Genomic DNA, 23351 nt, shown 5'->3' on the forward strand with positions numbered 1-23351 from the left:
ACCTCTCCTAGGAAGGGACTTCACATATCGCCTATTTGAATACTGAGATTTGAAGAGTCAGTCTTACCTGTTGTTTATCAAACGCAAATATCCTCACTCACCTGCACTACGGGTACATCATCAAATGCTTTAATAAAGTCCTCTTCATCAACAGCACCAGCTCCTTCTTTTGCAGCTATAAAAAAGATGAATTTTTAAAATGTGAACAATGTGCAGAGGGGTAGTCTGAAAATACACAAGCACCATTACATTTTGGAAGATTTGTAACTATTTTTCTAAAGGCTTAATAAAAATTTAGAGTGTTGTGGAACTAACAAACATTACTAACTTTGAATATCAAGATGAAATATAGTAATTCCACAATACTATATACATTAGTATAAAGTCACATTCCGAGACTACTTGTTAAGGAGGACATTGAGCCTTTAAAGGATATAGAGGGTTTATACTGTAGTCATATCTGAATCTTTTGAAAGGTTCCTAATAAACAGATATATAACAAAATATTTAATCTTTGAGGCAATAAATCAGGTTATATTATTGTTAGGCATCTAGCATAAAAAATTTGTGAAATATTCAAGTAAGTTCTAAAGAATTTAACAGTTTCATTTCAACTTTGTATTAGTCTCAAAACATTTCCATTCCCTTGAATGCACGATAACGGTGTCAGTTTTTCACTTACACATCAGTAGCAACTTTCCCTCATAAAGGTGTTATAAGATGCTCTGTATACTTGAAAGTTGATTGCTATCATTTGGAGAGAGTTTTTTCTTTCGCTAATATGAACTCTACTTCACATAAGAAAATCGTGTGACATTTTATCAGACTTTCCCCCCACCCAGAATAAAGGTTTCAAAATTGGAGTCTATGGTCATCTTGTAACCCTCATTAATGATTTACACTGATTAGGTTTGAGTGCTTTTCCAGAGTTTCCTCACAAATAAGTTATCTGGTGTTTGGGGTCCTCATGGACGATGTAGGCAGGGCTTTAAAGGAGATTCTGAGAGCAATAAATATGTGTCCTCACTTTTGATGAAGATTCCTCACACTGAGTTCACAAGCCAACTGTGGACAGATGACAGTAAAGTCACACTATGATGTGGTGCTCAGTGCCTATTTTGGTGAAAAGAATGGATCCCCCCGAGCAGACAGGTCCTGAGCGCCACCCCGGGTAAGTGCCACACCACGTACCCGTGTACTGAAGGGGACTGAGATCAACCATGGTCTGTGAGCCCCAGAAATCAGACAAGGAGGAGTCAATAAGCAAATTCATGACTATGTTGTTAAACAAAATGGAAAAAAGGATGAGAACAGGGCTGAGCTCTCTACATAATCTAAAGCTGGAACTTCTGTAAGGGGTATGGGGTGAGGGGCAGGAAGGGGAAAAAAAAGTGGTCTGATGATACAGAAATTTTCTGAGCCTTTTTTGTGGAACTGATGTCTCCCAAGAATAGATTTTTTTAAATAAAAGATTTGAAATGTTTTTCAGTCATAATAAAGAGGAATGAAGTGCTGATACACTCTACAACACAGAAGAACCACAAAAACATTACTCTAAGTGAAAGAAGCCAGACACAAAAGATCACATATTACATGACTCCTTTTTTTTTTTTTTTAAGATTTTATTTATTTGAGAGAGAGAGTGAGAGAGCACGAGCGGGGTGAGGGGCAGAGGGAGAAGCAGACTCCCTGCTGAGCAGGGAGCCTGATGTGGGACTGATCCCAGGATACTGGGATCACGACCTGAGCTGAAGGCAGACGCTTCACCAACTGAGCCACCCAGGGACCCCACATGACTCCATTTCTATGAAATATCTAGAATGGGCAAATGAATAGAGGCAAAATGCAGAATGCTGATTGCCAGGGGCTGCAGGAAGGAAGAGATGGGGAGCAACTGTTTAAAGGGTCTGGGGCTTCCTTCTGGGAGTGGGGAAGCTCTTCTGGAACTAGACAGAGGTGGGGGTTGCACAACACTGTGAATATACTAAATGCAACTGGATTGTTACCTTAAAATGGTTAACTTGATGTTTTGTGGCTTTAGACTCAAAAAAATATTTTTTTAATGCATCAAAAAAATAAAAAAGATAGCGAGGACTAAGAATACCAATAAACGCACAGCTTTTCCTTCTGCCATCCGTGGTGTGAACGTCCCTGTCAACCATCAGCACAGCTCTTCCAACATGGACAGAGAAGCTGGTGGCAGAGGCGCTGCAGGGACACCGAGCTGACCGAGGAAGACCCCAACAGTCTAGGGCCAGTGCAGAAGGCCAGAAAGACCACCAGGAGACAGCATTCTAATGTTAATCCTTACCCCAGTTTTAACTTAGCTCATCCAGCCAAGTTCAAAAACCCAATGCTAACAATCAGAACAGTTCTAAGAACAGTGGTTACACATTTGAAGTAAAAAGAAATGTGCATGTCAACTTAAAATGTGACAGCAAAATGCAAGTTGTATATAACAAGGATTCAAGCTGTCTAAATTGCGGGGTGGGATTTAGAGGAAGATATCTTTGTAAATCAGTGTTCAAAGTTTGGGGAGCTCATCTCTACCATTTAGTTAGGTCAACATCCATACTGGTCTCACAAGGAATAACACTATAGGAACAAAACACGTTTTAAGCACAGAAGGCACGCCATCTGACTTCTGGGTAGTCTCAGTGTTGGGTAAAAGTTGGCAAAAAAAGGCCCCGTGGTAATTTCAGGCATAGCTGGAGCCCCATAACTGAACAAAGCCATAAGGGCACACTCCTGCTCTGTCTCCGAGCTCTAGCTCGTCTCTGCGCTGGCCGTGTTCTCCCATGGGCTCCCCCATACCAAAACACTGCAACACAGCAGCTCTAACTTCTACCCTAACAGCTATCAGCATGGACAGCACAGTACTAACTTAAAGAAGAGCGAACAGAAATTTACTGCCAACAGAATTACTTCACTCCTGAAGGACACAGAAGGCAAGCACCACGCACGTCTGGTTTTAAACGCCGGCAGGGCCAACCCCACAGCACCCCGTGGGGGTTGGTCTTACCTGAAGACTTGGATCCAAGAGTGGATGATCCAAGCCGGCGGGTGGTCCCCATTCCAACGTTTCTCCGGGAGCTGGGTGGAGCTTTGGATGATGTAGAACTAGCAGAGGAAGGTCTATTACCATCCACAGAATCTTCATCATCAAAATTTTTATCTGAAGAATAAGCAGAGAAATCACTGTTTAAAAAAAAAAAGGTAGTTTTCCACCCAAACGTAAAAGAATAAACTAGCTTTAGAGAGATGAATGGTGTGCCTACTCTTGGGATTTGAGATGCCAGTCCAGGCTCTAGAAAGGCCTTAGGTAAGTCCAGAATGCAGATACAAAATCATATTTACTTTCGCATACCTAGAATGCTCCCCTGCTCCAATTTTGGAAAACAGAGGAAAACATAAAGAAGAAAACAATCTCTTATAAAACCACCACCTAAAAACAGTCACTTTAACATTTTGGCATATTTCTGACCATTCTTGCATGCATTTTTTAATAATAGCAGACGCGAGGCTACCTATCATTTGGTGTTTTGCTTATTTCAAATATGTGCATTTTTCCATGTGATGAAATAGGTTTCATAAACACCATTTTAATGGTTACGTGGTACTCTGTAATGAGAAAATGCCACAGCTGAAACACTCTTGTTGTTAGGTATTCGGGGTCATTCTAATATGTCACCATTAGAAATAACACTGCAACAAACACCTTCCTACTTGCGTTTTTGTTTAAATTTCTAACAATTTTAAGAAAGAAAGAAAAAAAAAAAAAAAGAAACCAACCCTAGAACCAATACCTGCTGGGTCCAAGAGTATAAAAGTTTTTAGTATACACTACCTAACTTATTTTCAGAAAGGTGATATATTTTTTTTTCCTGGAAGTTCAAAGAAGTGCCTGTGTTGTCACACCCTTGCCAACACTAAATGCTACCATTTTTACTTCCATTTAGTTTTTAATTTAAATTCAATTAGCCAACTTATAGTACTATCATTTTAAAACGTCAATCAATTTGACAGGTGAAAAAAAACTGATTCCTCCTCAATGTTTTGTTTCTCTTTTAGCGGGGTTGAGCATTGTTTCTTCAGCTCATTAACTTCTAAATTTTCTAAGCATCAGTGGATCCAAGGAATATTTCTCAGGTTGCATCTAAAATTAAAAAGAAAAACATCTTCGGGCTTTTAAAAATCAACACATTTCAGAAACAACATTTGGATGACACAAAATGAAAGCTATCATGGTGCACTATACAGAGTACCATGGGCTTACTCAGCAGCTGAGGGTCATTCAGGAGGCTACACAAAGAACCCAACAGTAATTAAAAGAAAAAGAAAAGAAGAAAGAAAAAGAAAAGAAAAGAAACATCTGTAGCTGGCAATAGTCATGATTTCTGAATAAGGGCGCTAGATCTTTACCGATACATCTGAAGTAAATTAATTGTTGACCAGAAAACACAAACAGCAGCCTGTTTCCTTGATCTGGTCGCTTCTTGGCGCAGCTAACAGCCAAGTCTCGTGTCTACTCAGAAGCCTATTGTTCCTCACAACTATCAACAACCCACATCAGAACACATGGCTTCTTTTATTCAACACTGGTGGGAGTATGGCCCATCCTTCTACATGCGTATCCCTGTGCAAATTAGCTTCCTTCATAAACTTTTTTTTTTTTAAGATTTTATTTATTTATTTGACAGAGAGGGAGCACACACAGGGGGAGCGGCAGGCAGAGGGAGGAGCAGGTTCCTATTAGCAGGGGGCCCGATGTGGGGCTTGATCCCAGGACCCCAGGATCATGCCCTGGGCGGAAGGCAGACACTTAACCGACTGAGCCACCCAGGCGCCCCTCAAATTAGCTTCCTTCAAACATGCCTTTAAATTTCCGAGATTTCCCAGATCAAGCAATCCTCTTTCACACATGAGTCTTTCAATCCACACATCAACTTCCCACTGATTCAGAAGTTCGGTGGTCTCTTAGCATAGACTTCCCATGTGGATTCAAAAGGTGGTTCCTGAACTGCCAGCACATTAACAAGGCCCTTCTCAAGAGTAAAACTGCATCTGATGTGAAGAACAAGAACAAACCAAAGGAAAGGTCACCCACTGAGCACTGCCAGTGTTAGCAGTGACAAGGACTGCTCTCAGCCCATCTGCCCTCAGGGGAGCTCTAATCATTATTCTTGTCAGGACAGTAACAGTAACAGTTCCAGTCTGTGGGAAAGGGGTATAATGAACAGGCAAAGTAAGAACACTATTATGCTTCACTCAGAAATTCATGTTAAGTCTGTTTAGTTTTTCTAACACGGGCAGGCACATCATGGAGAACTGCACTCACTTACTGAGAATTATTTTCAATGGGCAATGTCACCGGATTTCCTGGGGTTTCTACCCCAGCAATGATGGACTATCAAGGACCAGCCAGACGCAACCACTTCCAGCAAACAGCTAGAAACCAGAGTCTGTAAAACAACTATTTCAGATGGGACAACAGACAGTGCATAACTGTGAGGCCCAAGAGAGAGAGAAAAAAAGTGAGCTATACAGTCACCCAACTTCCTGCCTGGACACAATTTCCAGGCCACCAAGTACTGGGAAAGGGACCCCAAACTGAACCTGGAACCCTTGCTAAGTTGAGAAAATGAAGATCATCAGACTTCAAGTAAGTGGAAGGGGGCTAGAAGGTATAGGCAGAGTGCTGGGAAAGAGGAAGCTACACAGAAAGAGAGCTCTAGAAATGCACTGAGTTCTACATCATACATGCAGAAGGGAAATTCCACACACAAGGCAGGGTGAAAAATGACCAGAAAGCTACAAACTGAGTAATTCCCAATGTTTGCACGAAATAGGAAGGTGTTCGAGCACCAGAGCAGAATGTTCTTGGAGACTCACCCATGGCATTCACTGAGACCTTGAGAGGACAGGCCTTAGTAGAAGGGCTGAACTATTTTCTGGAGGGAAGACTACACTAAGCCTGCCCTATCAGAGGTTCAAAACAGGCCTCCAGGGGTTAGACAGACCTGCAAGTAACTTAAGGCTCTGCCAAAGCAAAGCATAACATTCTTTAAGGAACATTGGGCTCCCTGCCCAGTGGGGAGCCTGCTTCTCCCTCTCCCCATCTCACCCCCCCCCACTCATGCTTTCTCTCGCTTTCTCTCTCAAATAAATAAAATCTTTTTAACAAAAAGATTCAATTATTTTCATGTGACCTCTGTACTAATAAAGAAAGTAATTTGGGGCACCTGGGTGCCTCAGTCGATTGAGCAACAGACTCTTGGTTGGTGCTCAGGTCATGATCTCAGGGTCATGGGATTGAGCCCTGCATCAGGCTCTGCACTCAATGCAGTCTGCTTGGGATTCTTCCTCCCCCTCTCCTTCAGCCCTCCCCCTGCTCATATGCATGCTTACACGTGCGCTCTAAAATAAATAAATAATTAAATCTTTGAGAAAAAGAGCAAGAAAGTAATTCATATATCTTACCAGAATTAGAAATCCAAGGGAAAAGAATGTTATTTGTTTTCCAGATTAGCAGTTGGACACACTGCTTTTATTTTTTGTCCCACACTGCTTTACATTTAAAGACACGTTTCACCTGAAAAGGTGTTTGGAGGGATAAAAGCTAACTGAGCCTTGAAAACTAACACAAAGTAAGTTTGTTCTATGCTTACCAGCTTTCTGAACACCCAGAAAATAAAATCAAATTAAAAAGGAGGTTAGGCCCTCTGGAAAGTACCCAATTTCAATCAACTAGGAAATTCAGAGCGTGTTATTCCTTCACTGGACAGAGCTGTATTTGCACCTGGCTGTGGTTAGAGTGGATCCATTCTAGATGCAGCCCGAAGGAGGAGCCTCCAAGTCCCAAGTTCCAACAGATTTCTGTGTTTCTCAACTAAGCAATCCATACTGAACTCTACTCGTCATCGGAATCCTATTTCCTTTAGGGTTTTCAGCTAAGCAGACAAATGTTAGGATATAGCCTCTTTTTCTAGACCTTTAAGACAAAAATGTGTGAAAATGAGTATTTTTAGCTATGCTTGCTTGTGCCATTAACATCAGTTTAAAATTTTTCACACTGTAGGACAACACCTGTTACACAGAAAATGGTCGTACGGAAGGGTAAGTTTTCCCTGAGCCCAAAGGAACGATTCTATCTCCAGCCACCACTGCAAAGACCATCATCCAAGAGTCACTACTCCCATGTGAGTCTTGGATAGAAACCTGGGCCTTCAGGTCCCAGTCTTTCAATCCTTTAAAACACCTGGGCTCCCTCCCCCCTTTTACAGCCCAGGGACAAGACATTTTTAAATGACTCATGAGGCTTCTACAGAGTGACACTGTGATCTTCACCCAACTCCTCATCACCTCATTCCTGGCGCCCAGTTAGTAGGCACAGTGGAGTGAAAGCAGCAAACAGCATGCTGAAAAGGGCTACGGGTACAAAAGAGGTTTAAAACACAGAACAGGGGCGCCTGGGTGGCACAGTCTTTAAGCGTCTGCCTTCGGCTCAGGGCGTGATCCTGGCGTTCTGGGATCGAGCCCCACATCGGGCTCCTCTGCTAGGAGCCTGCTTCTTCCTCTCCCACTCCCCCTGCTTGTGTTCCCTCTCTCGCTGGCTATCTCTCTCTGTCAAATAAATAAATAAATAAAATAAAAAGTAAAAAAAAAAATAAATCACAGAACAGACAGAACAAAAGGCCTTTGAAGAAACAAAAGGCCAGAGAACAAACATAGTCATCCATGGACCCAAAAGCAAACCAGGAGAATTCTAAGCAAGTCTGTGAACATGTCTTGCACAAGTCTTGAACTGTGGACAAGGTGCTGCGTGGAGGCTAGAGAGTGACCATGGCCAGCCCGGAGGGCAGAAGCAGTCAGCCTCACCTGACTCAGGCCCTGAAATCCCTAAGCAAGCCCTCACAGGGCCCCAGCTGCCTCAGAACTAAANAAGCCAAATAGGGAAAGATATAAAGCGACAAGCCACAGACACATTCATTCTATGGGTCAAAAATGATCAGAGGGGTACCTGGGTGACTTAGTCAGTTACATGCCTGACTCTTGGATTTGGCTCAGGCAGTGATCTCATGGGGTGTGAGATCGAGCCCCACGGCGGACTTGGTGCTCAGTGGGAGGTCTGCTTGACTATAGGTTTGGGTCCAGGGGTGGTGGAGAAACAGATCAGTCTAAAGACAAGCCTTCAAGTTCAATGTCTAGAACCTGGAATTACAAGACTTGGATTACATGTCCATTTAGAAAATGTATACACTGATCCACAAGAACAAACAAAATGTCACAGGAACTAAGAAATGTCTGTTCCATTGTCCATCTGCCAGGAAGGCGAGAACCTAAACCACAAAGCTTTCCTATCTTTTCTCCTAAGGCAGGCTTTGACTAGTGAAGTCCAATGGGGAGCAAATGCCTCATTTTCTAAAGCAAAGACAACTAACTCTCTGTTTCACTGCATTAGGGTCACTTTGTGGAAGCTGATATTCCTGACAGGCTTGTAGATTCACCCACTCCCCTGTTAACGGAAATTCTCCTCCAAGGGAGTAAGGAATGTGGCAGCTTAGTAACTAGAATATAATTAGCATTCCCCAAAGAGGCTGCACAGAGACATGATAATAAGCCCAAAGGCTGGCTGCTTTTGTAAATATCCCCAAATTTCTTCTTTCTTGATTGTTCACAGATCCAAGGCTTTGCTTTCTGCAGTCTTGCCTGATGTGCCCAATATATTCCTATGTTACTCTTAAAAATACCAGTCTACTGCTGGCTGCCCGAGTTCATGCCCAGCTCCATCCAGAAAGAGCCAACCATGCCCTTCTCCATGGTACATGGTCATAAGTGTGTCTTTTACCCCATTCTCAACCTGCAACTGCGTGCCAGACCCTGTGTTTGGTTCTCTGCATATTCTCATCAAATCTCCTGACAACTACACTCATAAAGGTGAAAAAAATTAACATATTCAGGTATAATATCCAGGGCCCAAAGTCATGAAGCTAACTAGAAGGTGGAAGAAGCCAAGATTCAAGTCCATGTCTATCCGACTCAAGATCCTCTGATCTGAGTCATGAAGAAAAAAAAAAAAAAAGGCGATCTGCATAAACTGACCACTTACTATGTGCTGAGCACTGTGCTGTTTTCTGTGCATTATTTTATTTCTTATAACAGATGTATGCTTACTTAAGAAAACTATTTACGTAAGATAATTTCTTAAACACAGAATCATTAATACCTCTTACAAACATACACATAAAAATCCTTAACAAAATATGAGGCAAACCAAATCCAGCAACACATACAAAGAATTATCATCATGGCCAAGTGGGACTTATCCCAGGAATGTAATCTTGGTTTAATTACAAAAAATCAATTAATTTACTACACTGTATCAATGGAATAAAAGACAAAACAAATGCTCAACAGATGCAGCAAAGTATTTGACAATAACCAGAACAAAATCATGCTAAAAACACAGCAGAGATGAGACGGGAACTCACAAAAACACACTACTAATGTCGCATTTAACGGTGACAAAATGTGACAGATGCTTTACCCCTAAGATCAGGAACAAAACAAGATGCCTGTTCTTGCCACTTTTATTCAACACTATACTAGAGGTTCTAGCCAAGGCAATCAGTAAAGAAAGAAAAATAACATCAAGATTAGATAGGAAGAACTGAAAGTGTCTCTATTCATAGATGGCATAATCTTATATGTAGAAAGTTCTAAAGAATTCATTAAAAAATTATTAGAACTAATAAATAAACTCAGCAAGGTAACAAGATATAAGACCAATACAGAAAAATCACTTGTATTTCCATACATCACAAATGTATGATCCAAAAAGAAAACAATTCAATTGACAACAGCATTAAGAAGACAGGTATGCTGAAAACTATGTAACGTTGGTAAGAGAAACTAAAGACCCAATAAATGAAAAGACATCCCATGTTCATGGATCCGAAGATTTATAAAAAGTTACTCTGCTCATTATCCAAACTACAGTTCTTGCCCATTTGTCCTCACTAGCTTTTAATTTTAAGCAAAGTTGGATGGTGCCTAGAGAGGCACAGAAGTGCAAGCCACAGTGTCTGAACTGGGTAGCAGGGCAAAAGATTGCTTTCCTTCTAAGTTTCTACATTACTCCCCCTTCAAAATATGATGAGGGGCATAGGTGTATCTCCCCACCAAGTCCAGTTGATATGAATCAGCATCAACTAGGATCAGTCCTTTAATAATGCTCTGTGAAAAACACCCTTCAATATCCACATCCTGAACCAAGAGTTCCACTCCTCTACACTATTAATAAAATTAAGATATGCTTTCGTCAGAGCACGGGAATACAGTAAGCTTTAGCCTGGCTGGCAACTTTGACATATTTCACAGTATAAAATGGAAATGGCATAATGGAAGCCACAGAGATGCTAGCGAGTGCTACTCCTGCCCGTTTGGCGCTGGTAATCCACTCCTGACCACAGAAAAGGCGAACCTGAAACATCATCAGGCATTACAGAGAGCGATCACTTTCCACTCCTTCAGCCAAGAACTCATTGCCAGAAAGCTCAGCTGGCATTTAAGACCACCTCAGCCATACACCCTCAGTGCAGATAAAGCAAGAAGAGACAGGATAAAGAGGCAGAAATTCGTTTAGTTTTACTCATCCTTTACAAAAGGGAGCTAAAAGGGGAAAAACTGGGGAGAAGACAGGTAAAGACCACACTATCGGAAACTGGAGAGGGAAACAGAATGTAAGGAGGTTGTGAAGCAAACCTCCACCCATACCTGTTTCTTAGAGGCCCTGGTGGGAGCAAAACATTCATATCGGGTAAGAAGTGACAAGTGCCTTCTGCGGGTGCAGATCAAGGCTCATTCCTTCTTTCATACAGAAAGGGTTCCGGCCACTGCTCTCTGGTTTACGAGAAGGTAACAATGGGCAGGCTCAGGAGAGATGTAGGTATATAGACAACAGAGGCGCCCAAGGATGATTTTGTGGGAGAGGAAAGGCAGAGCTGGCAGGGAGCCTGCCCAAAGGCGGGGCCATCAGTCACAGGCCCACACTTTCATCAAGACTAACCTCAAGGTTTAAAAAGAAAATGGAAATACACTTCTGTTTTCCTATCTGTGGAAAAAAAGCGGTAATAGTGCCTACCTGTAGCAAGCATCCAAAGTGTTGCCTGCCCAACCTCAACCTCCCCCCCCCCCGCCCGTCTTGCACTGACAGCAAAAAGCAAGTCTTGGGTGACCACCCTTCTCCCACTCCCCCTCAGAGTGACCTCACCCCTGCCTCAGGGAATGGGCAGAACCCAGGCCTGGCCAAAGCTTCAGGACTCCGCCTGGGCCACAGCAGTAATTAATTCTGGAGCCTCTCTCTTCTCAACTTAGGGCTGTGTAGATGCAAGCCCAGAAGTGCTGGAGCCAACAAAATGGAGGCACCTGTCTGAGCATGAAGCAAACCAGAAGGAAGCAGAGCAAGAGGTGGAGAGAGCAGGGAGGGCATCACCAAGCTGCGCCCCAGAGACCAAGCCTCCCCAACACCCCATCACAGGAGCCGGTTGATTTCCCTTTTCACTTACACACTCGTAGTGGGGTTTGTTTCACTTCTGCTTGCAACCCAGAGAGTCTCTGTGCTAGAGTAAAGGATCTCCCGCAGATTACACGATATATGTAAGGACAGAAAAACCACAGGCCCGCGACAAATGGCAACCATCTACGCCGTCACTGTGTTATGCTGTGAGTACAAAAAGCCAGCCCTTCAAAAATATGTGGATGGAGTTGAAGAATTAGGGTTTTTTTATTTACATATTTATTTAAGTAATCTCTACACCCAAGGTGGGGCTCGAACTCACAACCCCCGAGATCAAGAGTTGCATGTCCTTCCAACTAAGCCAGCCAGGCACCCCAGGAGTAGATTTTTTAAAAGATTTATTTATTTATTTATTTGAGAGAGAGAGAGAGAGAGAGTGAGAGGGAGAAAGGGCAGAAGCAGACAGAGACAGATCTCAAGCAGACTCCCTACTGAGTGTGGAGCTTGACATAGGCTCGACCTCACAACCCATGAGATCACGACCCAAGCCGAAACCAAGAGTCAGACGTCTAACCAACTGAGCCACCCAGGCTCCCACAGGAGTAGATTTTTTTTTAAATGCTCTTAAGAGGCATACAACAATTCAGGTTATACAGCAGAAAATAACTGTATGGGCATTTGTGAGAAAGGGAAGGCCCAGTCAAACCACCTTCCCTAGAGCTGGCTGCCTACTTGTCAAGATGCCTTGGGAATGGTCTCAACAACAGTTTTCTCAGGGTCACAGAAAAGAAATTAGGCATTTATAAGGAAGAGAAAAGAAAGGTAAATTAGGGATATGCCTCTGCTAAGTGGTATCAATTTTTAAAAACTGCCTCTCTGTAACTTAGAAGTTCAAGTCCAGGGCACAGGGTCAGCTGAGAGGTGGTTTGGTCTCAAGTAATCCCTTTGTCATCTTCTAGAAGTAACCTGGATGGATGCCCAGAAGCACCAGCCTCCTCACACTGGAGGCCCCTGGAGAGGACGCCTCTTCTGAATACAGAGAACACGGCATGTGTGTTCTCCTTCCCTCACCTCTTCAGCGTTACCAAACACGCCTGTGTGCCAGGTACTCTGCTGCGAGCTGAAGTGCAGACAGAAGAGTCAGGGTTCTTACTCGAGAGCTCAAAGCCCAGCATAGGGAACAGACAAATACAACCAGTAGCTGTTATGATTCAGTGTGATGTTTTGCTGAAGGAACACACAGGATATTCAAATGAATACAGAACAGGAGTAAAGGGAACAGGGCCAAATAAACTCAGCAAGGATCCACTGTGCCCGCCTACGAACCCTCCGACATGACTCACTCTATTACTTGTGTCCAGTATCGAGGGACTTAACAATGACTGGGGATGGGAGATGTTTTCAATGTGCACACATCTGACTTAATTCAGGAACACCTTGGACTACCGTGCTGAGTGAATACACAGTGGGAACAAATTCCAAAGACGACTCCTAGGCAGATGTCGGACAGGCAAGGAATTTCTGCCAGTTGCCTTCTGCACACACAGGGGTTCAGAAGCCCTACTACTCTGGGACTGCCCCCATCTTGGGCACCAAGGAGGAGAGGATTGAAGGCAAAGTCCCCAAGTCATGCCTAGCAGTTAGGGTTAGTGAAGTTAGTATCTCTTGACCAATCTGAAAGCCCAATTTAAATGGAAACCCTGTTAATACTATACCTTCCCCAGAGAAAAGAACCTAAAGCAACAGAGCAATACTCAGGTACAGATCACTCTTGAGGAAGAGTATCTCCCAGAGCACCTCAGAAAGACTATAAACTGGCCCCGGGAACCAAACCAAAAGGAAGGGAACACAAAGAGACTGCTAATATCCTGAGCATCAAAGCCATCCCCAGAGGGGGAATTAGGGAAGAGGGAATAAACTATCCTTACTGCTAGAACAGTGAGCCCCTGAGCTCTGTGAACACTTGACCTGACTTCGCATTAACATCTCCGGATGAGCCACAGGAACTCTTCGGCAGACCGAAAACCTCGTTTTACACGCTGTTAAGGACCATCATTCCCAGACTTCTGCGCGCTAGTGCTTAATCTCTGGAAAGATCCAGGGTAAAACAGAAAGAGCCTTCCCCAAAAGAGCTGTTCCTGCTTCCTCTGCCTGTCAGGTTCACAGAGCTGGGACTATCCTCTCGCCCCCTCTATTAGTCACCTAAGCCAAACTTCAATAGCTGGAGGAGGAGAAGGGAGGGAGAGGAGGCTTAAGGAAGTGGTCATAGGTATAACTTTCCTCTAGATGTCAAAGGTGTTCTGGGATAAAAGTCCTCCGGCCTTTCTATATCGTGCTTTAGCCCCCTGTCCAGAGCCTGATAGAAAGTGAATTTAATCAATTCACTACTGACTCATATTCTCTGGCCATGAGTTTTTGGCCACTTCTCAGGCTTTTTGTCTCGGGAACAAGATTATCAAAATCTACACTGAATCCTATGAAACAGATCAGTCAAGCTCAAGAGAGCTCAAAAAGAGAGCCTAAGGAAAAATTAACCATCGTAGTGAAGAAATCTTTATAGTCTTGTTTTTAAGAAAAAGAGCTCTTTCCTAGTAAATATCTCTAAGTAAATGCATCAAGAATTTAAGTCTGTTGTATTTTCTCCAACTATTACTGTTTGTTTCTTTAGTCCAACGTTCATTCAGATCTGAATAATTTCTTACAATTTGAAAAGTTAGAAGTCATACAACAGTTGGTTTTCTATGTTCATTAAAAATAGGGCTTTTGGATAACTTTAACACACACATGCTTCCAATAAATCTACTGCTAAGGCAGTAGTGCTTTTACTGAGCCTGTTCCTGGCTCCAACAGCTACCTAGAGTTCACACTGCTGTAATTATTCATTTAATTACAAAGCAAAAAGAAATATAAATCAAGAATAGCTTGTTTCAAAATTTCAAAGTAGTTAGCTTTCTAAAATTCTTTTAATTACATTCGGGAACCATTAATTGCAAACGACACTCAGGTTTGCTGCTGTTATTTGTCTAGAGAATGATCCAGATTGAGTATCTGCCAGCTAAGAGCTTCGAAGACATTCTGATGCATGGCCATGTGTAGAGGACACACAACTGCAGACTACAAACAGGAAGCAAGCAAAGGAAAGCTTAGGGAGGTATCAGTATCACGGAGGTTGTGAGCAAGTGACTTTTTAAGGGGAGAAAGTACAGGCAAATAGTTATATGACATAAGGTACAGGATATCCTTAGAGTTTTTTGTAAATTACAGGCATATTACTGAAGTTATTTGTTTGATAAGTGTCCTTTCACACTGATCAATTACTTCTTTTCCAGCCTGAAGCATAAGGTCAAGTGAGTGCACCACATTCCACCTGTCCATTATCTTGGCCAACCACTGAGGCCCACTCACCATTACCTTTGTAATGGCTTCCCACAGCACTCCCCCACATAATAATCATATTGCCCAATTTATGCCAAAGAAGACCAGTATTTCCCATCCAATTTATGAGCACTGCCATCCTATCCTCCCCTGTGTCTGCCTTTTGGGCACAAACACGACCTTACAGGGCCCTTCTGAGCACACCAGATAGGGCGAGGGTCCTGGACCCGATCACAGACCCTCGGGCCAGCTCAATACCATGCTCTGACCCAAGAGGCTGGGATTCTCTTCTAGTAGGTAATGGGCTCTTTAAAGGAAGGAGGAGGGGAAAGGGGAAAGTTACATGAGGAAATGGGGGAGGAGGGAGCGGGGAAGACAAGAGGCAGAAAGGAAAGAAATGAAAACAGAATGGAAAGGAAACAAGCGGTTCTCTTTCTTAAGCTCTAAGTTCAGGAGCAAAGCATTACTTTGCTTGAAGGAAGAACAGCCAAGATGATTTATACTTGCCACCTGCCCAACTGCCTCCTTCCTTTGTCTATTCATTCAATAAACGCACGAGGGATCTACCAGCTTTCGGGCCCTTTGCTAGGGCCTGGGAATACAGTAAGAACAAAACACGCATGCTAACTGCCCACAGGGAACTTCCAGCACAAAGAGTGAACACTTTGTTAACACAAATCTGTGAAAAGGGGGATCTGGGAGAACAATAGCATCCTGGAACAGAGGCAAGAAAAATTTCGCAGGGGGCAGTGAGAGACAGTTTGGAAAGGCGTTTCAGGTAAGGCCAAATCATTCTGTAAGGCTTTCACCAAAGGTATATCGCTCATCTACGAAAGTGAGGAGAATTACTCAGGCCTCTCTGTCATGCGCTGGGAATTTAAGAGTAGGAGGGGAGAAAGGGTCCAATTTACTACGAACAATGAAGCAAAAGAATGCCTCTGATTAAGCACCAGGGTACAGGGAAAGGGGCACTACCAGGAGGTTACTCTTCCTCTTTGAAAAGGTGCTGGGAATCTGTGACGCTTGGGCCCAGCCTCAAGGCCATGGGCGTATGCAAGCAGCTGCCCCACAGCTTACTGGGGCCTGACCTGCAGATAACTGACTTCAGTATAAAGCACAGTTTTCATTTCTGTACAAATAAGCCCAACTACACTGAAGATGCCAAAAATGAATATTAAGATAAAAAAGAGGGCTTTTTTCCCAATTTCATTTTTTAAAAAAATCAAATGTATACACCTATTCAACCTTGAACCTGGTTATAAGAAGACTTCATGAAGCCCATTCTAACAAAGTCACAAGAACTTCGCATCTGCCTGGCTCAATCAATCCTCTTCATTCCAAAGGTCACTGGGTAGATGTGTCCCCAGTGACTGGGCATCGGGCCAGATGGGACATCATACATAAGCAGTCGCGTGCAGCGTGGTGAGGTTATGGAGCTGCCTCAGCTCTCGGGTGGGGGGAAGCTGGGAGCAGCCTCTGTGTGTGTGCACGTCATGGGGGGCAGACCAGTGAAAGCCTCCTGACCTCAGAGCTATACTCACTCATGCTGAATAAAGGTTCTGGCAGTTCTAGCACTGGGGTAAATCAATTAGATGGTGTACAGTTTCCCGAAGGAAATGAAACAATAATTGGAGCTCAATCTTCCACATGGGACTCTAACCTTGGGAGGCAGAATGGAGAGTGGTGAAACGTACACAGACTTCAAAACACTCTCCAGGCTTCAAAAATCCTGGGAATGTTTCTTAGTTTAGACAAGTTGCTGACCTTCTGTGAACCTGTTTCTCATCTGTACAATGAAGATTATTCATATGACTTTTACTTGTATATTTAGAAGATGTTTTTAAAGTGCTCATTCTGTGCCAGGCCCTGAGCTGGGTGCTGACAACTCAGAGAACAAAACAGAGTCTCATCCCTATTCTCAGAACTGCCAGGCAGGCAGCATGGTGAGCCTTTGGAAAGCAAACTCCTAGAAGCTACAGAGGTCCAGAGAAGGCATTCCTGGTGAAGCCTATGCATCCTGAAAATTGATGCCTGCAAACCAAAAGGATAAGTGGGCTGTGATGAGTCAAGCATATTCCAACGAGAACAATGTTATCTGAAGACCATGACCCAAGAAGGCTGGCAGCTGCAAGGACTGGCACCCCTACACGCACCGGTACACAGCCGTGTCTACCAGGAACCGGTCATTGTTAATAATGTAATAATAACCCCAAACTTCTGCGTGGTAATAAGTTAGAGAAAAGTAGGGCATTTAAATTGTTACTTATTTCTGGGGCGCCTGGGTGCCGCAGTCAGTTGAGCATCTGACTCTTGGTTGCGGCTCAGGTCATGATCTCAGGGTCATGGGATCAAGCCCTGAGTCAGGTTCCACACTCAGCACGCAGTCTGCTTGAGACTCTCTCTCCCTCTGCCTCTGCCCCTCCTCGCTGTGCTCACTCACAAATAAATAAGTAAAATCTCCAAAATAAAGAGTTACTTATTTCTCACAAAAGTAATCAAAAGGTACAGCACAGAAGTTTAAGTGAATATCCTCAGACTAAAATTTTTACTATTGCTTAGGAAAGGGAGGAGTTTTAAGCAACTCTAAGGGCTGTGAACAGTCTGTATGTTGGTGATGAAAGCTAAAAGTACACTTCTATGAATCAACAACTAGTATTTCAACACCTTAGATAATTCCTGAATGTCACAGTAACAAAAACCAGTGTATCCTTTCACTGATTAAATATTCCTTTCTCCTTTCAACCACAGCACTTACTTCACTCTTGAGCTTGCCCTAAAAGGGCAATATATGTAATAAATGTCAGATATCAGATCTACACCTTGCACTCTTAACGGAAATGTCATTTTAATGACTGCTGTGCCAATAGTGACCCAATTCTTCTTTATGACCACATGAAAGCCCAAAAGTGAGTCAGCTGGAAAAATTCACAGCCAAATTTGGAAGTTTCCCACAACAATGTGACTGCCCCAAGAGCTACCTGCCTCTTGTGCAACAACCCTTCAAGTCAGCCATCCCCTGCTCTAACGACTTCATTCTCAAGAACCCAACAGAGAGAGGCAAATAATCATACTTCTGCATAAGAAGGCAGAGAAATAAGAGGACAGTTGAGAATAAACACCTGCATTCTAATCTTACTCTCAATACCAGCCCCATGTCTACCCCAAGATACAAACCCACTTGAAATCAAACCCACGTACAAATCAAAATTCTAAGTTGAAATGTCCAAACCTATAATCATCTCCCTACCCTCAAAACCTGCCGCCCTCCAAGTCTCCTCCTTCCACTAGTCCTACCACCGCCCACCCAGTCAGTCAAGCCAAAACACAGAATTCCTCTCAGCTTTTTCTACGCTCTCACCATCTCCTGCTGTGTCCTCCCCTCCCACCACCCAAGTAATCACCAAGTGTGGCCAGGGCTGCCTCCAACCATCTCTCATTGTACTCCCTCTCTCTGGTCCCACTGAGGCTGTCCCAATTCAGGTCTTCCTCATCTCTTAGATAGATTTCTGTTACCAAAACAGTCCTCTATAACTAGTTCTCTTTGCCTCCAATTTTCTCTTTTAATAAATAACATTAGATGTTTTAAATACACAGAACATTAAAAACATAATAAAAGCAATTAATCCTACTCCCCAGATAAATTATGTAACCTTTTTCAGAGAACAAAATTAACACACACATAAGCATGGTTAAATATTTAAATATCACCAGAAGAAAGCAAAATAAGAACAAAAAGTTTTCTCTTCCAATTCCCTTCCTCGTTTCTGGGTTTTTGTCTATAATTGGGACGATAACAGAGTTACAGAAAAGAGAGGTCCCAATACCCCACCCTCAGACTCCCTATTATTAACACTTAACACGTTATTGTATTTATTATAACGAGTGAATTGATAATGATAATTATTATTACTCAAGCCCATAGTTTATTCCAAGTTCCTTACTGTTTTCCTACTGTCTTTTATTTGTCCCAGGATCCCACACTACATTTAGTCATCATGTGTCCCTAGGTACCTCTAGGTTATCACAGTTTATCCCACCTCCCTTGTTTTAAATGACCTTGACAGGTTTTTGGGTTTTTTGTTTTTGTGGGGGTTTTTTTGGTTTTATTTATTTATTTGAGAGAGAGCACGCTAGAAAGAGTGTGCAAGCACAAGCAGAGGGGAGGGGCAGAGGAAGACTGAGCAGCAGACTCCCCACTGAGCAGGGAGCCCTGAAATCATGACCAGAGCTGAAAGCAGAAGCAGATGATTAACTGAGTCACCCAGGCGCCCCTGACCTTGACAGTTTAAAGCAGTACTGATTCTGCAGTTTATAGCATATCCTTCAAAATGGGTTTACCTGAGGCTTTGGTCATATTTAGACAGAGCTTATGGGTTTTACGGAGGAAGACCATAGAGGTAAAATGCCATTCCTATCACGCTGTATCAAAGCACATTCTCTCAACAAGCCTGCTGATGTTGACCCTGATCACCTGGCTGAGGCGGTGCTGGCCAGGTGTCTGCACTGTCAAGTTCCTCTTCTCCCCCCTGTCCACGCTGTACTCTCTAGAAGGGAGTCACTGTGCACGTCACACACAGAGTGGGAAGTCAGGCTCTCTGCCTCGAGGATACTTACGCATTCACGAGTAGCTACGTGAATGATCTGGAGCAATTCTGCAGAGGTTTCTCTCTTCTCCCCCATTTCCATATTTATTCAATCAATTTTTATCAGTACGGACTCATCAATACTTATTTTATACTGTGGTTTATAATACTACATATTTTACTGCTTGATGTTCCAGCTGTGGCCATTGGAAATCTCTCAGTTGACTCCTGGGTCCTTTTGTCATAACCACATCATTGTTTTCCTTTGCCTTTGGAGCACTTTCTTACTTCCTAGCACAACATGCAACAGGCTCATAGTCTCTGCTCTGGCCCTAGAATCAGCCATTTCCCGGAGAGCCCCAGTGGTAGTGAAAACCAAGATCTGGGCACCGAACTGCAGTTTCTTTTTAAGGGATAGTATTATATATCTGATTCTGCATCTTGTTTTTCTTAAGAGAGTTTCCATATCTGTGCAAAAAGATCAACCATATCATATTAAACCTAAGTCCAACTTCTACCTCCCATCATATCATCAGATGCCGCAGTGGACTGTGTCCCTATATCACACAGGACAGTATCTATGGGCGAGGTCCTGAGCCAAATTATCTACACGCACTGTCTCACTTTCTCCTCCCAGTGGTGCAGGACTTGTCACCAACTCACACAGGAGGAAATGGAGGCTGAGGGACAGGAAGCCTGCCCCGGGTCACGGTGCTCTTCAGGCGCCAGCACCTACACTCGGTCTGAGGGGTTCCAGTGTCCATGTGCTTACTCATTCCTGCCTCAAAGTCACTTGTGCATTTACAATCCAGTCACCCAGACCAGCAGTCCCCAAAACCACTTAAAGGGCTTTTTTTTGATGGGGACATTTTTTGATGATTCACACTAGTCTGCATCGAAGAATTACAAGGGAAAACTTGTCAACTCCTCACAGACCTACATTTTTTTCACTTACAGGACAATCCTTTATTTTAAATTACATCTTATTTTTCTTTACTGGTGTTAATGGTTTTATGAAATACCAAGAGATAAAAAGGGTTGGTTTAAATCTTGCTGTTATATTTGGTGACCCTGTATTAGTTTCTCTCCCTGCAACCCAATTTTTAAAGTTTAACTCTTGAGCAGTCAGTGGCCTACAATCAAAATTTTGGTTTCTCAGCTCACCATACGAGGTACTTGTCCCTCTTCTCCTATACTCCCCCACTCCAGCAATACCAAACTGCTTTGAAAAACAAACTCGTCATGTTCATAGTAAAATTCCACCTCCCAGAATTACCTCCCTCAGCCCCTTGCTGGGCAAACAACTGCCTAGGTACATCCCACTTCTGGGGCATCTAAAACTTGTAATGCCTATTTTAATGTCTCCTTGAATGCTTTCATTTTTAAATTATTCCCTAAGACAACTACTAAAAATAGCACACTTTGAGAATCAAAGAAAGAAACAGAGCCAACGGTTTATCCTAACGGCAGGCAAGAAGCACTGAGGTTGCCAGGAGGACTGGTCTAAGAAGGCAAAATCCAGGGCTCTGTTCTCTGTCCAGCCACCAAGCCAATTATAGCAAAGCTGACACCTCCTGTGTCCGTGTTGGAAAGCTACTCTGCCTATTACTCGTTAAGAAGCTGCTCTGAAAAATCATAAAAATAACCAAAAAAACCTTCAGGAAAGTGCTCTGAAAATACTAAAATACTTGATACACCACTGTGGTAAAATGGCTGGTATTCTATTTTGCACGTTGTTCATGGGCCTTTTATTAATCACGGACTGACAGAGGAAGATTCAAACAAGCCACTGCTCCAAGAAGCAGCTTGGAATCCTCGTTTCAGACTGTATTTGCAGTTCCTGAGGGTAAAAGTTACCAATGCTTAGGAGGCTACATTTCAGGTAACAGCAACTAACGAGGTAGGCAACTTGAAAGGAATTATCCAGCGAAAGGACAGTCTATTTTAAACTTCAATCCACAGGCTTTCTCCATGGCCTTTGACACGACATAGTCACTCCCACAATTATTTTGCCCTGTTAGAAAAAAAAAAAAAAAGTCCAAAATACAACAACGGAGGACAAATGTCACTTGTAAGAAACACACTTTCAAATCCTCAAATGAAGGGACCTGAAAAAGGTTACTTCAGAACATGAATTATTTAACTCTCCTGCCCAGGTATTGATTTCCCACAGCGGCTTAACCTGAATACAGAGTACTGTAATGAAGGATGAAATAAAAAGGAACACCAGTGCTGTATACTTCAAATTCTCAATTTTAAAATAGAACACACAGAAATGCGGCTTCTTCCAACATGACCATTTGCAGCAAACGTAACCAAAGTTAGCTTAAGACAGACAGACACATCGTGACCATCGGCTACAAAATAAACACAGAACAAACGAGCGGGACGTGTGCCAGTTTCCCCTGCAGTGGGAGGCAGATGAACACTTGTTATCCACACAATTTTACTCTGTGTAATACCTGTTTCAGGTGAAGGGTCTGGAAATATCCTTCAGAGGCAATAAATTACAAGGCTGCCAGGAAGACCACCCCCAGGAAGGCAGGGCAGCCACACAAGCTGTTCGCATCACAGGAACAGCACTTTCTCAAACATAGACCTGTTCACATGGGAGTTCTCTCAAAATCACTTCAGTGCTACCAAAACCTGGGGCAAACCTCCATGCCAAGACCGAAGGCTAATCAGTAAGACTTAGGCAAACACAGTTCTTTTGTAGTTTTTCAGTTCCATTCCTGCATTTTTAAAATGCCAGTCTTCACGGGGAAGGAAAAATGAGAAACAGTGATTCTCAAGACAGAAGCAGCGTCCCTACACTGCTAAGAGTTATGTGCGTTTTCTCTATTCACTGTTGAAAAATCTTAGAAATTTCTGGCCAGCAGAATCCTTTCGAGATAGCTTATACTCAGTAACAAATGTCTTATTATCGCAAAATAATTTATTTTCATAACCCACATACTGTGAGGACAAGAGCTGCAGAAAAAAAATTTAAAGCACAAGAAAGAGAGAGATGAAACACAGCTCATCTCGCTTCTTGTGTCCACTTCCTCTTTCTCCCTAGCTCTCCAAGGTCAACATTAATGTTAATACATCTGTCCATTTCACAATTTTTTCCCTGCCCACATGGGAATATTCACAGCAATTCTTCTCCTAAGTTTCATCCACAAGTTTTAGTTATCAAAGCAACTACAAAATAACTTACATATGTTATTTATTTCCTAGCAAACCTGCAATAATTACAAACGCATTTCAAAATACATTAGAATAGCCTACCTTTCCCAGTAGTCATGATTGTCGGGGATCTTCGTACAATACAAACACTGCTCTGAAAGCTATACCTACTCACAGCAACTTAAGCATCAGCCAACTCCCCACCCACACGACTTCTTCAGTGTGATCTGCACCAATGGCAACTGCCACCCTCTTCCAAAATAAAAGCCTGGACTATATATAAGTGAATATTTTAAAAGGGGGACTGAGTGGGAGGTGAACCTTCTCCATCTGACTTTACTCATGTAAGAGAGCCTTCTTTAAAACTGGTATTAAAAAACATTTTTAACCGACTATCTGATTTTTCCCCTTGAAAAAACAGGGAAGAACATTCCTAACATAAACCTTAAGTAAGAATAATGTCAAAAAAGCAAGCTCACTTCCACACAGAGGATGAAGCTGTCGGCTGCAGCTTAAGCTACTTAAACTGGTATCAGAAACAGTCTCTCCCAGGCTATTTTAGGTGGTTCTGTCCTTATGACAGCACCGCATACTTGCTAGCCTTACAACGTATCATGCCTGGATCTGTGACTATGGAAACACTTTCCTAAGATACTGAACCAGAACCCCAGACCTTATAAAATACAGAGTCTAATAAACAAGCAGGC

General features: G+C 42.9%; 1 protein-coding gene across 1 annotated transcript in view; it reads right to left on the bottom strand.

The window, feature by feature from the left end:
- CLASP1 (cytoplasmic linker associated protein 1) overlaps window positions 1-23351 on the bottom strand; it is a 262476-nt gene that overhangs the window by 120479 nt on the left and 118646 nt on the right. The window contains exons 9-10 of the mRNA XM_040619053.1: window positions 3023-3175; window positions 102-175 (exon numbers count right to left, since the gene is read on the bottom strand). Of these exons, the coding sequence (XP_040474987.1) occupies window positions 102-175; window positions 3023-3175 (227 nt within the window). The remainder of the gene's footprint in view (window positions 1-101; window positions 176-3022; window positions 3176-23351) is intronic.

Source organism: Ursus maritimus, unplaced genomic scaffold, assembly GCF_017311325.1.
Source record: "Ursus maritimus isolate PB19 unplaced genomic scaffold, ASM1731132v1 scaffold_1, whole genome shotgun sequence".
Classification (NCBI taxonomy): domain Eukaryota; kingdom Metazoa; phylum Chordata; class Mammalia; order Carnivora; family Ursidae; genus Ursus; species Ursus maritimus.